The sequence below is a fragment of the Thrips palmi genome, unplaced genomic scaffold (genome assembly GCF_012932325.1).
Source record: "Thrips palmi isolate BJ-2018 unplaced genomic scaffold, TpBJ-2018v1 HiC_scaffold_10, whole genome shotgun sequence".
Taxonomy (NCBI): domain Eukaryota; kingdom Metazoa; phylum Arthropoda; class Insecta; order Thysanoptera; family Thripidae; genus Thrips; species Thrips palmi.
The window spans coordinates 15,755,799-15,768,468 of NW_023144621.1; the positions used below are offsets into that span (position 1 = coordinate 15,755,799).

Consider the following 12,670-nt stretch of genomic DNA (forward strand, 5'->3'; position numbering starts at 1 on the left):
CATGTAGGCAAGACAGATATTTGAACCATTTATTCAGATTTTTCATTATGCTGGCTCGGAGAGCTTCTGAAATGCTAGTTTGGATACGAAGAAAAGCCAACTTACAGTGGTATCTTTCAATACATTACAGATTTTCAGACATATTGCACAGACACACAAAAGAAATCTCACATACACATACACTTATAAATAAAAATGGACCATTTACTGTTGTCTTGAATTTAAGCCCCAGCAGCTTTAATACCCTGTCAAAGTTTAAGTGCGTTATAAACGTAAAATTGTATAACTCACTGTCATTACCATTAAGCGGGGATGACAAAATGGTGACACTAGTACAATACCTTCCAATTGAAAAAAATCATTTTCACATGATTTCTTGTCAGTATAGGAGGATAAAATTAATCTTGTTTTGAACAATGATTAATAAAAACAAGTATAGAAAAAACAATAAAAATAATATAGCAATATGTTCTCTTTAAAAAAATTGGGACAGGATACACGCAAATGTTTATACCTTTCCCTGGCCAAATGTGATTTTAACATTTGGAAAATTGTAAAAGAAATTAGCTTGTGCTAACCAAAGTCATCATGATTTTGAAATTTGACATATAAAAATAGCAAAAGTATACGCCAATGAACAGTATGAAAAAATTAACCAGCTCAAACAAGGCAATGGGCCAGCCACACACCATACACTGCACCTGATTTAATATATTAATTTGTACTTAGTTCATTCCAAAACTGAAATACTGTAGTTCACATAGATAAAGTTATTAACTCTCCAGAGATTCTTTGTCAATGACTTGTGAATTCCTTGCAAACTGCCTACAAAGGAATTTTATGAACTACTACAAAGAAACCACCGGGCCTGCACTGGTTAAGCCACAAGCAAGTTTCTACAACTACATGTAACAAGTAAGTCACAGGTCACTAGCTGTTACAGACAAATTCCAGGTTTATGATGATAAAACCATGGCACTACAATAAATTCACCTCTTTTGCAAAGACAAATATTTCTAGCATCAGAATGCAATCTCTAAATTATTAAGAATGAAGTAACAGTATCTACAACAGTGGTGACATCTGAAATATTCTGGCCTGGCAGCTTGCACACAGGAGGATTTGTAACCAACTTGGCTCAGAACACGTTAGAGAATGGAAATCCCAGCAATTACTTAACAAAAACACTGAAAGGAGTGTCTACTTATAAGACATTACGTACAAGGGAAAAATCAATAAGAATCATCTCTACGTACAGCTCGGTACTCTCAGAAAGTTTTGACACATTAGTTCTCTTGCCTTGATATATGTGTAATATAATCTATGTACTAGTAACTGAAGCTAGCAGCATGCACTACTTTTACCAGCAACATTCCTAATCAAGACAGGAGGCATCATTATAACAGTTACTTCAAAAACAGTGGTACTAGACAAACACTCATGCCTCAGTTCTTACTGTATATTTACTTATGAAATGTTAAATATGTATGAATAAAAAGAGTATCAAAGAAAGAATCTTACAATTAAAGAATATGGTCAGAGATAGAGGGAAAGGAGGGAATAGAGAGAAACAAAACAAAAATTGTAGTAAAATAAATAGGAGGTCTAGTAAAATTAAATGGTAAGAAAACTGTAACTGATAAGAAAATCAAGTAGGAACTTAAGCACATGCCCATCAGAACAAGAAATCAAAATCTTCTACATAAAATCTCTAATGAAATTCTTAGGATAAAGTTGCCTGTGCTGGCTTATTATTACAAATACAAATTGTAAGCCTCAAAAGAGTGCAAGGAAACCATTCAGACTTTAGGAGATATGGCAAAGAGGGAAAAAAAGATACTTTTAGTCAGGAAAGAATCACAGGAAAGTTGTGTTTTTTGTTTGCCCAACAATAAAAACGTCAGATTTAATAGTACAATAGGTAATTTATGGGAAGGATTGATTTTTAGAAATAGGGGGATGTGATAATCAATACAGTAGCGACTAACAATAAACATGACATAATTAACAAATAAGGAATTCACACTCCCACTGTGATGAACGTATGATCAGAACCTAAAGGATTGTTTTCTTCATAATGCTGAACTTGCCTTACACATCAAAACTAAATGCACCATTCTTAACTTAGTGGAACTAGTCGATATACTAGAAATACATTCTCAAGAAAATACTGCAAAATAAAGATGCACGGTATTGAAACATTATATGAAACATAAGAAAAAAGAAAAGAAATTGTTCTCATCCATGGCAAAGCAACTTTTTAAAGCCTTAGTTCAAAGACAAGTTCTGGTATTAATCACATTCAATCCTTGCTCAGAAAATAAATCTCTCATTTACACAGCCTACTATTATTCATTCCCATCTAACTTCTCCTCGTTGTGATCACCATTACTCCCATTTTGTGCTTTCACATGAGATAGTTTTAGAGCAGATGGCTGTCCATTGACTCCATTTGTCTTGGCTTCAAAGTTGAAATGTTGATCCATGGACGTCTTGCCACTTGGAGTTGGTGAGACGGAAAATGGGGAAGAAGAAGTGGATGATGCCTTTGGCATAAATGTAGTCCACTCGTCAGTCTTTTCATCGAGGTACTCAATGCTGTTCAGGAATGCTTTACCTGCAGATGGCACGAAAACAAAATTTAGAACATATTTGTGATACTCAATGCATACAGTTAGATAAAAAATTATTTACCTGAGAATCCGCCTACAGCATAAAAGCGACTGCCAATTACAGCTACTCCAACATTGGCTCGAGGCGTTGTCATGTTTGGACCGGGGGTCCAAGCTTTAGTTTCTGGGTCATAAATTTCTGTTGTGCTGAGAGCATGAGTCCCATCTGATCCACCAACTGCATACAGCTTTCCTAAAAATTAAAAACAGTGAATCAGCTAAAATGAAAAAAGCCAAACCATGAAAACAAATTTGCCGCTCTGATGATAACACAAACCTTTGAAGTAGGCAACACCGCAACCTCGGCGAGCAGTGATCAATTCATTGGCGAAGTTCCACTCATCAGTTTCTGGGTCATACACTTCTACAGAGTTAAGGCAGTTCCAAGCATCACAACCACCAACAGCATAAACTTGGCCTTTCATTGCACAAACTCCAGCTTGGTAACGTCCTAAAAGAAATGAATACAGAGAAAAATTTAAATTCAAGTCTTATAAACAAATGACAGATGATGGGAGTTTGTGCATACCTGTATGGAGAGGTGCAATGCTTATCCACTTCCCTACATCTGGGTCCAGAACGTCGCACTGACGAATGCCAACTTGTCCATTCCAGCCACCGATGCAGTAGATCTTATCATCCAAGTTGCACACACCTGAAAGAAATTCACATTGTAATACTGGCTCACTGTAAGAACAATAGAGTCCTCCACTACCCCATTAGAGCAGAAATCATGGTAGAAGTGCATCTATTTGGAAAAAAGGATATAATGCCTTAAGACCACCCATCATTTATGGAGATGGAAATCCTATTAGAACTTCTTGCTGTTAAAATGAAGAAAAAACCTTATGAAAGAAATGTGGTCGAGACACTAGATCTTCAGGTTTCCACTGAAAACAATTTGACTATTGAAGGCGTAAGAAAGTCATCCAGCATGCAACACCTTGTCACAACAAGGTCTGCATGACGTACTTACTCCACGGTGAAAGAGAAACCGCAAAAGATCAGGTCTCCTGCACTTTACAATTACAAAAAAATTACCACAGGCGCTGCCTATGAAGCCCATGCCTCTTTAACGGTACAACACACAAACAGAGGCATGAACTATCATGAGCTTTCATGCACTTGCACCAATCACACCATCAGGAGCATTTCCCTTTTCATGAACCCACCCTATGTCATGTATCAGTGTAACGAAAATTGGAGCTTACTCACCGAATAGTCACAAAATGCTAAATAAATCATGATGAGCTCTCTCTTGTAGTTCACAACTTGCAGTGCTCCTGTTAGCGTTTCCCTTGCTTCTCACAGTGTTTTGCTTTTCTGTCATGCTCCAAGAATGCCATACACTTAGTGGACCACCCAAACCAATTCAAATTTACTTATGACAAAACAGCCTCTTCGCTCACCTATGTGCTAAACCACATTTGCAAAATGCACCAGAGTAGCAGTTTGCAAAAAAGTAGCTAAATTTTACCTAGAGATGCGACAGTTTTACTCCCAGCCCACCCCGAAATGATGGCTAGATAAATGAGAGTGCATTGGGCCCAAGCAGGTTTGTTATACCAGTCATATCTGATGCCCACCTCACTTAAAAGAAGCATATGGCATTCAGCATATCAAACACAAGGTACTAGCAAGATTTCAAGTGAACGCCAATCAGAAAAGATTTCATGAGAGCTAGCAATGGGTCCAATGGGTGCTATCCTCCTGCACACAATGCCGGGGATGCTAAAAGTCTTCTTTCTTCTGAGACTCCGTAACATAACAAAGCTGCAAAGTAAACCAACAGACAATTGTTTTAATTTCAGGAAAAGGTCAGGGTGTCACGAGCAAATACCAAACGACCAGTAACTGAATCAACATGAATTTCACAAACAGTATTTTGAGGCTAATTCTGTTCAGAGAACAAAAACAAATTTTAAAAAGGGGACAAAAACAAAAAGACAAAAATAAATTAATATTGGAGCTCAAGAGGCAAAACTTCTCATGGTCAGCTGGCACGTTTAGACTCCCACCTACTCAGTGAGCTGCATGAGTGAAATCAAAAGAACTTCATAAAGAACTCACCACAGATGAGCCCACAGGCCTTAAAAGTCTGCAAACAGAAAATATAAACATACGGATGCAGAATGCATCTCCCTTGTCCCTCCTCCCAAGAGCTTTGTATTCCCTCACAACATGCATTTTGCCCAATTCAGTGTGGTGAAGACTGTTACTTAGATCAATGGTTTAAGAAGAAATGCTGCATTACTCAAGATTTAAATTTAAGTTTCAAAGAGGAGATGTTAAGAAGATCATATAGAAGGTGCTACTTGAATGTGCTGTCAAATACCTGAGCAATATTACTCATGAAAATGAGCACTTCAACATTTTGGACAGATAGCAAATCACACTAGTTATGGGAAAGGAAAGAAAAGAAAACTGTCAGTCTCAAAAATAGTGCAATGTAGAAAATGACTAACAGAAGAAGAAAAAAGTGCTATAAAGTTAATATTTCTTAAATCAAACTGCAGCAATTCTGCTTTCAAAAATAGAAGTGAGAAAGGTCGGTTGAAAAATGAATTGGGAATTGCTCTGTTGTTCCCACTTTCAAGCTGAGCCTTGCAATGATACATTTGATAAGACTGCAATTTATGGAAAATGCTCCTGAATACAACTACTTAAGCAAGCACTAATCATTAGCAGCACTTGCCACTTCAAGCTGACCCAGTCAGTACATGGTATTTCATAACTACAATGAACAACAACAAAAATTGTTTGGAAAAGTGATTTTTTAAAACACTGGTAGTCACTGTTTTAATTTGGACAGGAAAGTAGGATGCAAATTAAAAATTTTGAACTTGATTTTAAATATGGAAAACACCATTGTAATAAGTGGCTCAGCATTGTGGTCAAGACAGTAATACCAGTAAAAGCTTACCAAGATAAGGATTTTTTAAAGGATTGAAATAGAAAGACTGGAAGTTGCCTAATACAATTTGAATTTTTTAGAGAAGAATCTTAACATCTTAAACATCTTAAATGCAAAGTTGCCAAAAAATATTAAAAATTTAGATAGTTTGACAGTAAAATGTAGCAAAAACTAATGAAAGAGATTGAAGATTTTATTTATAATATGAAGATCATTGTTGAAAAGGCAACAACCAAAGATTGTTAAGGGATGAAAAAAAAATTGATTTGATACTTTGTTTCCTCAATAACTTGCCTGTGTGGGACCGAGCTAACGGAAGAGAAGCCACCTTAGTCCACTTCTGAGTTTCTTGATTGTACTTCTCAACAGTGTCCAGCTCGGTTGTACCGTTGCTGCCGCCCACAGCATAAACTTCACCGCGAACAACTGCGATGTTGAAGCGACCTCGAGCTTCCCGCATGGGTGCCACTGAGGCCCAGATGTTCCACTCCGGATCGTAGGCTTCCACACTCTTCAGGCATTCCACTCGGTCATAACCACCTGTAATAATAATAATTTATGAAATAAAATTCACAACAGGCACATAAAGTGGATGTCACCATTTATCATTTTTCAGTTACTTACCACAAACAAGCAGCTGCTCATTTAAGTTGGCGCATCCGCTTGAGCACTTCATGGAACTCATGTGAGCCATGACGCAATACATATCAGGTTGCTGTTCCTTCTCTTGACTTTCTGCTCTGCTGTTAGAAACTGGGGTAGTGGCAATAGGAGACGGAGTGGTTGCAGTTGGCTGGTTAAGACGTAAGGTTACAGACATGGACACCAAACGGGACCCAAATGTCACCAACGCTTGGAATGAAGAGTCTGAAAACCACAGTAACTATTATTAAATGGTCAAAAATGAAAAAAAAAACTTAAGTTTATTTGTAAATTTACTCACCAGAAACTTTGCAAGATGCAATGAGAATGCTGTCAGATTGCTCATCAATTTCAAGCTGTTCTCCAATATCTCGAGCTAGAAAGAGAACTCTTGGCTTGGCAGGCTGAAGAGGTGCCTTCCGACGGTTATTCTAAAAAAATTAATAATAATAATAAAATTAGAGGTTACTAAGGCACTCACAAATCCAGAAAATTATTGTCTTCGAAGTCCCAAATCCCACTGAAAGTACCTTGGATGATGTTATTTTTTTGCTCAACTTCTTGTAGTCTTGCACCATCTCAGTGTCATTGGAATCCCCACTAGGAAGATCAGAACAATCCTGGAGAGAGTTGTCCAGAGCCAGATACAACATATGGTTCTAAAATTGAAAAGAAAGAAAAAAAATTTGAAAGAGAATTATTTTTAAGATAACTGTATCTCAAACAATGCTAACTAAAATACCTTCTCAGCAAGATCATCTATGTCCACCGTCTCAGCATCACACTGTTTCCTCAACCACTCCAAAACCAGTTGGCAAACTGAATCTCCTCCAACCAGGGACATTTCCTGACGAGTCTGGCTGAGCAGCTCAACACGTAGACAAGTCAAAGCCAAAAATGCTGCAGTCTGTCTCACGGCTTCAAACTGTAAACAGAAAGAACAATCAGTCTCAGATGCAACAAATATGTATTACAAAAAACAAAAAATATAGAAAAGGGGACTTAAGACTTATGTCTCACCTTCTCTGCAATGAATGCATCAACTTGAGAGACTAAGCTCTTCTGACGAGTGATTCCAGGTAAGGATCGGGTGTCAATGCAAGTATCAACGTGCAAGTTCTCCATGAGGTGGCGGGCACATTCCTGAACAACCGACTCCATCTTCAAGTGAGAAGCTGCCAAATAAATGCCCTTCACCTGCCGCGGCTCAGCATACAGCCTGAGCAAATAATAGTAATAATAATAATTAATTTGACAAAAGAATAAAAGTTGGGCTATGGGAGTGGAAAAATGTTGATAACTCACTTGGCTGTGTAAGCATAGTCAACAAGTTTTTCAATGGCAGACCTTTCAAATCCACCATTCAGCTTGTATGTGATGACAGTTTCTCTGGCATTGGTTTTGGCTTCCTCTTCTGAAGAAAACATTTCAAAGAGGTATGGACTGGCGCTCGCAAGAACAGCCCGATGAGCGTGCAGTTCTGTGTTGCCAACCTGTTGTACATATTTATTCACATTGGTAAAATAGTAAGCCTAAATTACAGAAAACTAATAGGATGGAAGAACAAAACTAACATGAAGTATGACATCACAGAAATGCCTGTTCTTGCGCATCATGTTGAGGGCTTGAAGTGTCCGACAGTGATGGTCACCGTCGTCAAACAAAAGAGGCCCAGAGAAAGAGGCATCCTGCGCCTCTTCATCTTCCCCGAGAACGCCACCCAGCATTATGGGAGGTTTCCCGTTGGACGTAATGGCAAGGGGGGCTTCTGCAACAGATAAAACCATTACATAAGTTACATAAGAACCAATAAGCTTAGACCAACTGTTACATAAGAGCATATGCATAACACCATACCACCTCCATGTGGAAAAACATCACACATTGATATTTAATGACAGTAACTACATTCACTAACCTGCTTGAGTACGCATTTTGAAGAGAGATCGATGCGGCTCGTATATGAGATCAGGGCGTCACAACGCTAAGCGCTCTACTCCAGGAATCAACCTATCAAAGCAAAAGCGTTCGCATGAGTGAGCAAATCAATAAATACAAATTCACTACAATGCATTCAACGCTTAGGAAGAGAGCCAAGGTACATCAGGCACACTATGTTTGGTAATGAACCGGCATAGGGCAGACACAGAATGGAACATTCACAATGGTACATCCAGAACTAAGGTCTTCTAAAACCTACTATAGACCTGTTTCATCTAGAGATGTGAAGTATACTGTCACAACCAATCCTCTAACCCTTCAGCCAGTAGCATTTTCACTGTCATAGATGAGTGGAATCAAGTTGGTTCATTTTAAAAACCAGGAATGAAAAATGAAATACACCAGGTAGGTAAAAGTGGCGCTCACTGGTCGAAAAGACAAAATTAAAAACCCCAACAAGCAGCTCTGAGAATGTAAACATTCGCAGGTGAGGCTTGTTTTCTGCACAATGCAAAATGGAGCACCGACCATCAACCACCACAACTGCTGCGGTCCGCGTCGACGAAGACCATTCAGCGGTTGGAGGCGACGCGGAGCGGAGCCTGGGCATTACGCAATGGAAACATCGGCAAACGGAAAGCAAAGGAAAACAACATGGACAGCGTTCATGGACACGCACGAGCCTGTTCCTTCAAGTTCGATTTGATTCGCCGGCAAGTGGGCGCGCGAAAATCAAAACAACCAGCGGTGCCAACCTACCGGACCTACCGCCGGGGAAACATGAGCAACAATGAGGGCGGAAACGAAGAGGAAAAGGGGCCTTCGCTTGCGTCGGTCGGAGACAGAGTCCTCGGCTTGAAGCGTACCAGCGGGACAAGAGTGTACCGGTACACTGCCACAGAACAACGTCCGTTTCAATGTTCGAGGGTTGGCAGTGAAAGGCGCCAGCCGGGAGCTTCCGGTCGCTCGTTTGAGTAGTGGCGGATGTTGTGCGTTGCTCTGGGTCCTGGCCTGGGTGGGCCGGGCCGGCCGCGCAGAGAACGGACCCTATTTCTAACGCAGGGAAGTCCCCGACCCGCGGCACCCCGGCACCCCGGCCGGCACCCCCCGACCGCCGATTCCGCACGAGAAGGGCCCGCCAGCGGCGCCAGCCCGCGGCCATCAGCCGGCTGCACCCTTATCGGGACGCGGAAACGTCGGGGCTTTATCTGCGAGTATATCGGCAGCGGTCTGCAACCCGACGTGAAATGAATGAGAAAGGAGAAAGAAAAGGAAAGAGAATGAAATGATTCACGGGTCGTCAGGGCCAGGCGGCTCTTTAAATGTTTCGATCCCCCACACCGCGGGGCCAGGGGGGCCAGGGGCCAGGGGGGCCAGCGGGGCCAGGGGGGCCAGGAGGGCCAGAGGGGCCAGAGGGGCCAGGGGCCAGGCCCACATGCACACTCCGTATACAGAAGTGGGAGGGGAGGAGGGGGCCTCAAGGTCACTCCTCGCTATCCGAATGACTGTCCACACACGTACACACCAACACATACAAAGGGCATGCCAAACAGCAGCCGTGCCGCCGTGCCGGCTTAGCTTGGCTTTGCTCGCGTCAACGCGCGTCGACGACGGCGGTTTCGGGTTTTCGCGTGCTGTCCGGTTCCGTCCCGTGAAAAATAAAGGGGAGAATCCTGTTTTTGTCGCGCGACTGTACTTTTCGCGAAGAAGATGAGAGAGAGGGGCGTTTTCGTTTGATCTTCCACTCGGCGTTCGCTCACCTTTCGCCTCGGCATGGGCGGCATGGCCACCACGTTCCCCCTCCGCGAGGCACCGGGGCACCGGTCGAACCCGAGCCGAAAACAACAACACTTCCCTCGGCTACAGTGTCTCTGTCGATACCCCTCGCCGCGAGACTGCGCAGAAAGCTCAACGCGGAGAGTCGCTATTTCGCGGAGTAGCGACGCGCCGATTCTGGGCTCGAAGTAGCTCCCGCCTCTCTCGCGCCCCTACGCGACGCCCCGGGAGTGCGACGGAGACAGAGCGATGTTCGCTGGTCGTTGACACGGCGTCATCACGTCGTCCTGGCTTCGTGCTTCGCGCTTCGTGCTTCGCGCTTCGTGCTTCGCGACGCGCCCCGCGCCTTCCGACGTACGGACGTACGTCACCACAACGCGACCAAGACCCGCCAAGACCGACGCGGCGGCGGGAAGGCAGCGGAGGCGGGGAGCGGACCTGGTCCTGACAGCTGGAGCAGCTGGACCCCACCGACTGCGGCCGCATGGAAGCTACACTGCCAAATCAGCTTCGCGACTTCGCCCGTGGTGTTCCAAAAACAACCCTGGATTTACGTTTGCCGAACAGTCATAACTTAATTTTATTTATTTTTGTTGAAATACTTTTTTCCAAAAGGAGTAAGTGACGTTGAAGGTCACTACTGCGTGTTGTGGTTACGTAAGGCAGTGAGAAAGGTCCCCGAATCCGAGTAAAACCCCGACGCTGTTTAGGAGCCAACCCGGTGGTCATTACCCGCACACTTTTACGAGCACCGGCATGCCCTGGGCACGCCCCTGGGGGACTGGGGGTGGGGGCCGACGAGTTTCTCATACTTCACAGCGGCGGGGGCAGGGCGGGTGGGTCGGGGCGACCGCCGGGGTGCTTCCCCCGACTCCCCGTTGCGTCCGAGCAGAGCAGGACCATGGTTCGAGTCCCGAAAGGGCCGAAAAGGACAAGAGGACAGTCCAGGCAAGCAGCAGACGGCGGCCACGCACGGCGTCTTCGCGTCTGTACAGTCGCTGCTGTCAGCTGATGTTGCCGACGTTGTCTCGATGCCGCGGTCGAGATAAGCGCGGCGCGTGGGTGCCGCTCTGTCTCTCTCGCACTCACGGGGCGTGCCGCAGGTACCCGCAGGCCGCAAGGGGTGCGAGAGAGACAGCGCGCTCGCAGGTGAGGATTTGGTGGACGCGGCGCTCCGCTGGCTCGGCCACCACGGTTACGCAAGGCTGCCAGTCGGCCTGCTGGAGCACGCCATTCAAACGAGGAGGCTGCATGCCGCAGTGTTTCTTCGCTGTCTCTCTCGCACCCCCACGGGCCGTCCCTCGAGAGCGAGAGAGACAGAGCGACAGAATGAGCCTGCTGTGCACTGGCTGGCTATTCGGGGCTCTGTTGGGAAGGTTGGCGGTGCCTGCACTCGTGGGGGATGGTGCTGGCGGTGGCTGTACTCGTGGGGGATGGTGCTGGCGGTGGCTGTGCTTGTGCGGGATGGTGCTGGTGGTGGCTGTACTCGTGGGGGCTGGTGCCGGCGGTGCCTGTGCGCGTGCCGCTGCGCGCTGCGCCATGTGCTCGCCAATCTCCGCGATGATCCTCGCTAATCCGCCAAACATTCCCCACCGATAGGCAAGTCGCTAAGGCCACTGCCCTCCCGAGGACAAAAAACGTGGAGCCCGGCGGCAGTCGAACCCGTGACACTCACACATCACTGCACGCCAGAGAGGGAGAGAGAGCGAGCCGGCGTGGAGGGAGGCTGCGGTCAACTGGAGGGCTTGTGCATCGCGGGCATGGCGAGGGTCGCGGCCTGGCCGGCCTGGAGCATGGAGGCAGCAGGAAACAGCGAACGGCGGCGACGCCAAGCGGCTTCAAGGCTAGCCGATAGTCGGTGCGGCTGTCCGGCTCGACGCGTGACCGGTTCGCGATCCGGTGCGGTCCGGTGCGGTGCGGGGCCCACGTGGCGCGGCGCGGTGCGAACAGTGAACAGCGACCGACTGCGAATAGTGCGAGCGAGCGACGGCACCGTGCCTGCGTGCGGCGTGCGACGTGCGCGTGGCCCCGTGGGCGTGCGAGCCGCGAGGCCGAGAGAGACGGAGACAGAGAGAGGCGCCGAGCTTGCCGAGCGAAGCCGAAGCCGAACCTTTGCCGGGACCGGGCCGCTGACAACTGAAGTAAACCAACCAGCCCGTCCCGGCCGTCCCGTCCGCGTCGCTTCCTCGCCAGGGCTCTGCCGGTGGCGGCGCGGTGGGGCGGGGCGTGGCGGGGCGTGGCGGGGCGTGGCGGGGCGTGGCGGACTCGCGAACCAAGCTGATGCACAGCGGCGGCGCGGTGGCGCGGCGGTGCGGCGACGCCCGAGAGGCCCGCGTCGTCGCTCTCCGTCGCACCGCTGCCTCGGCGGCCTCGACGGCCTCGGCGGCCGGGTGCGAGAGAGACAGGGACGGCGAGTCTCGCGTTTTGGCGGAGAATCGCCGACGCGGGGGGCCGGCGCGAGGCTAGACGGGGAGGCCCACTTCCTGGCCTTCCCGGCCGCGCTTCGGGTTTCCGTTTTCGGGTGGCGGTCCTGGAGGCGCCTGCGAGGTAGGCAGCCGGAGCGGTGCAACACATCAGTGCGCGCGGGTTGCCTACCCGGAGCCCGCCAGGCGCTCGGAGCACTGTTAGCGGCAACAGCGCGACGGCCAAAGCAAAGCATCAAAGCAACCCCGTCGATCGCCGGCGGCCCCCGACGGAGGCCTCAGCGTCCCCTCCTGTCCGGGGC

The 12,670-nt window shown here is 46.7% G+C and overlaps 1 protein-coding gene across 2 annotated transcripts; it reads right to left on the reverse strand.

The window, feature by feature from the left end:
- Positions 1 to 4: 4 nt before the first annotated feature.
- LOC117645361 (influenza virus NS1A-binding protein homolog) lies at positions 5 to 11,896 on the reverse strand. Of its 2 annotated transcripts, none has more exons than XM_034385507.1 (14): positions 11,621 to 11,896; positions 8,147 to 8,238; positions 7,803 to 7,996; positions 7,534 to 7,721; positions 7,249 to 7,447; positions 6,971 to 7,153; positions 6,759 to 6,887; positions 6,530 to 6,659; positions 6,211 to 6,453; positions 5,881 to 6,126; positions 3,202 to 3,327; positions 2,950 to 3,123; positions 2,695 to 2,865; positions 5 to 2,617 (listed from the first exon to the last, which is right to left on the reverse strand). In XM_034385507.1, exons 2-14 carry the CDS (start codon positions 8,160 to 8,162, stop codon positions 2,349 to 2,351), a joined length of 2,268 nt encoding a protein of 755 aa, XP_034241398.1. In that variant the 5' UTR covers positions 8,163 to 8,238; positions 11,621 to 11,896; the 3' UTR covers positions 5 to 2,348. The 2 variants fall into 2 exon arrangements, with proteins under 2 accessions (XP_034241398.1, XP_034241406.1); XM_034385515.1 differs by lacking the exon at positions 11,621 to 11,896 and adding an exon at positions 8,698 to 8,868.
- Between the last annotated feature and the right edge of the window lie 774 nt (positions 11,897 to 12,670).

Bases quoted from the DNA above. Each gene is read 5' to 3' on its own strand.
- LOC117645361 (XM_034385507.1), bottom strand. The intron at 6,888-6,970 runs GTATTTTAGTTA...TTTCAATTTTAG, and splicing joins TAGATGATCTTGCTGAGAAG to AACCATATGTTGTATCTGGC. The intron at 6,660-6,758 runs GTACTTTCAGTG...TAATTTTTTTAG, and splicing joins AAAAAATAACATCATCCAAG to AATAACCGTCGGAAGGCACC.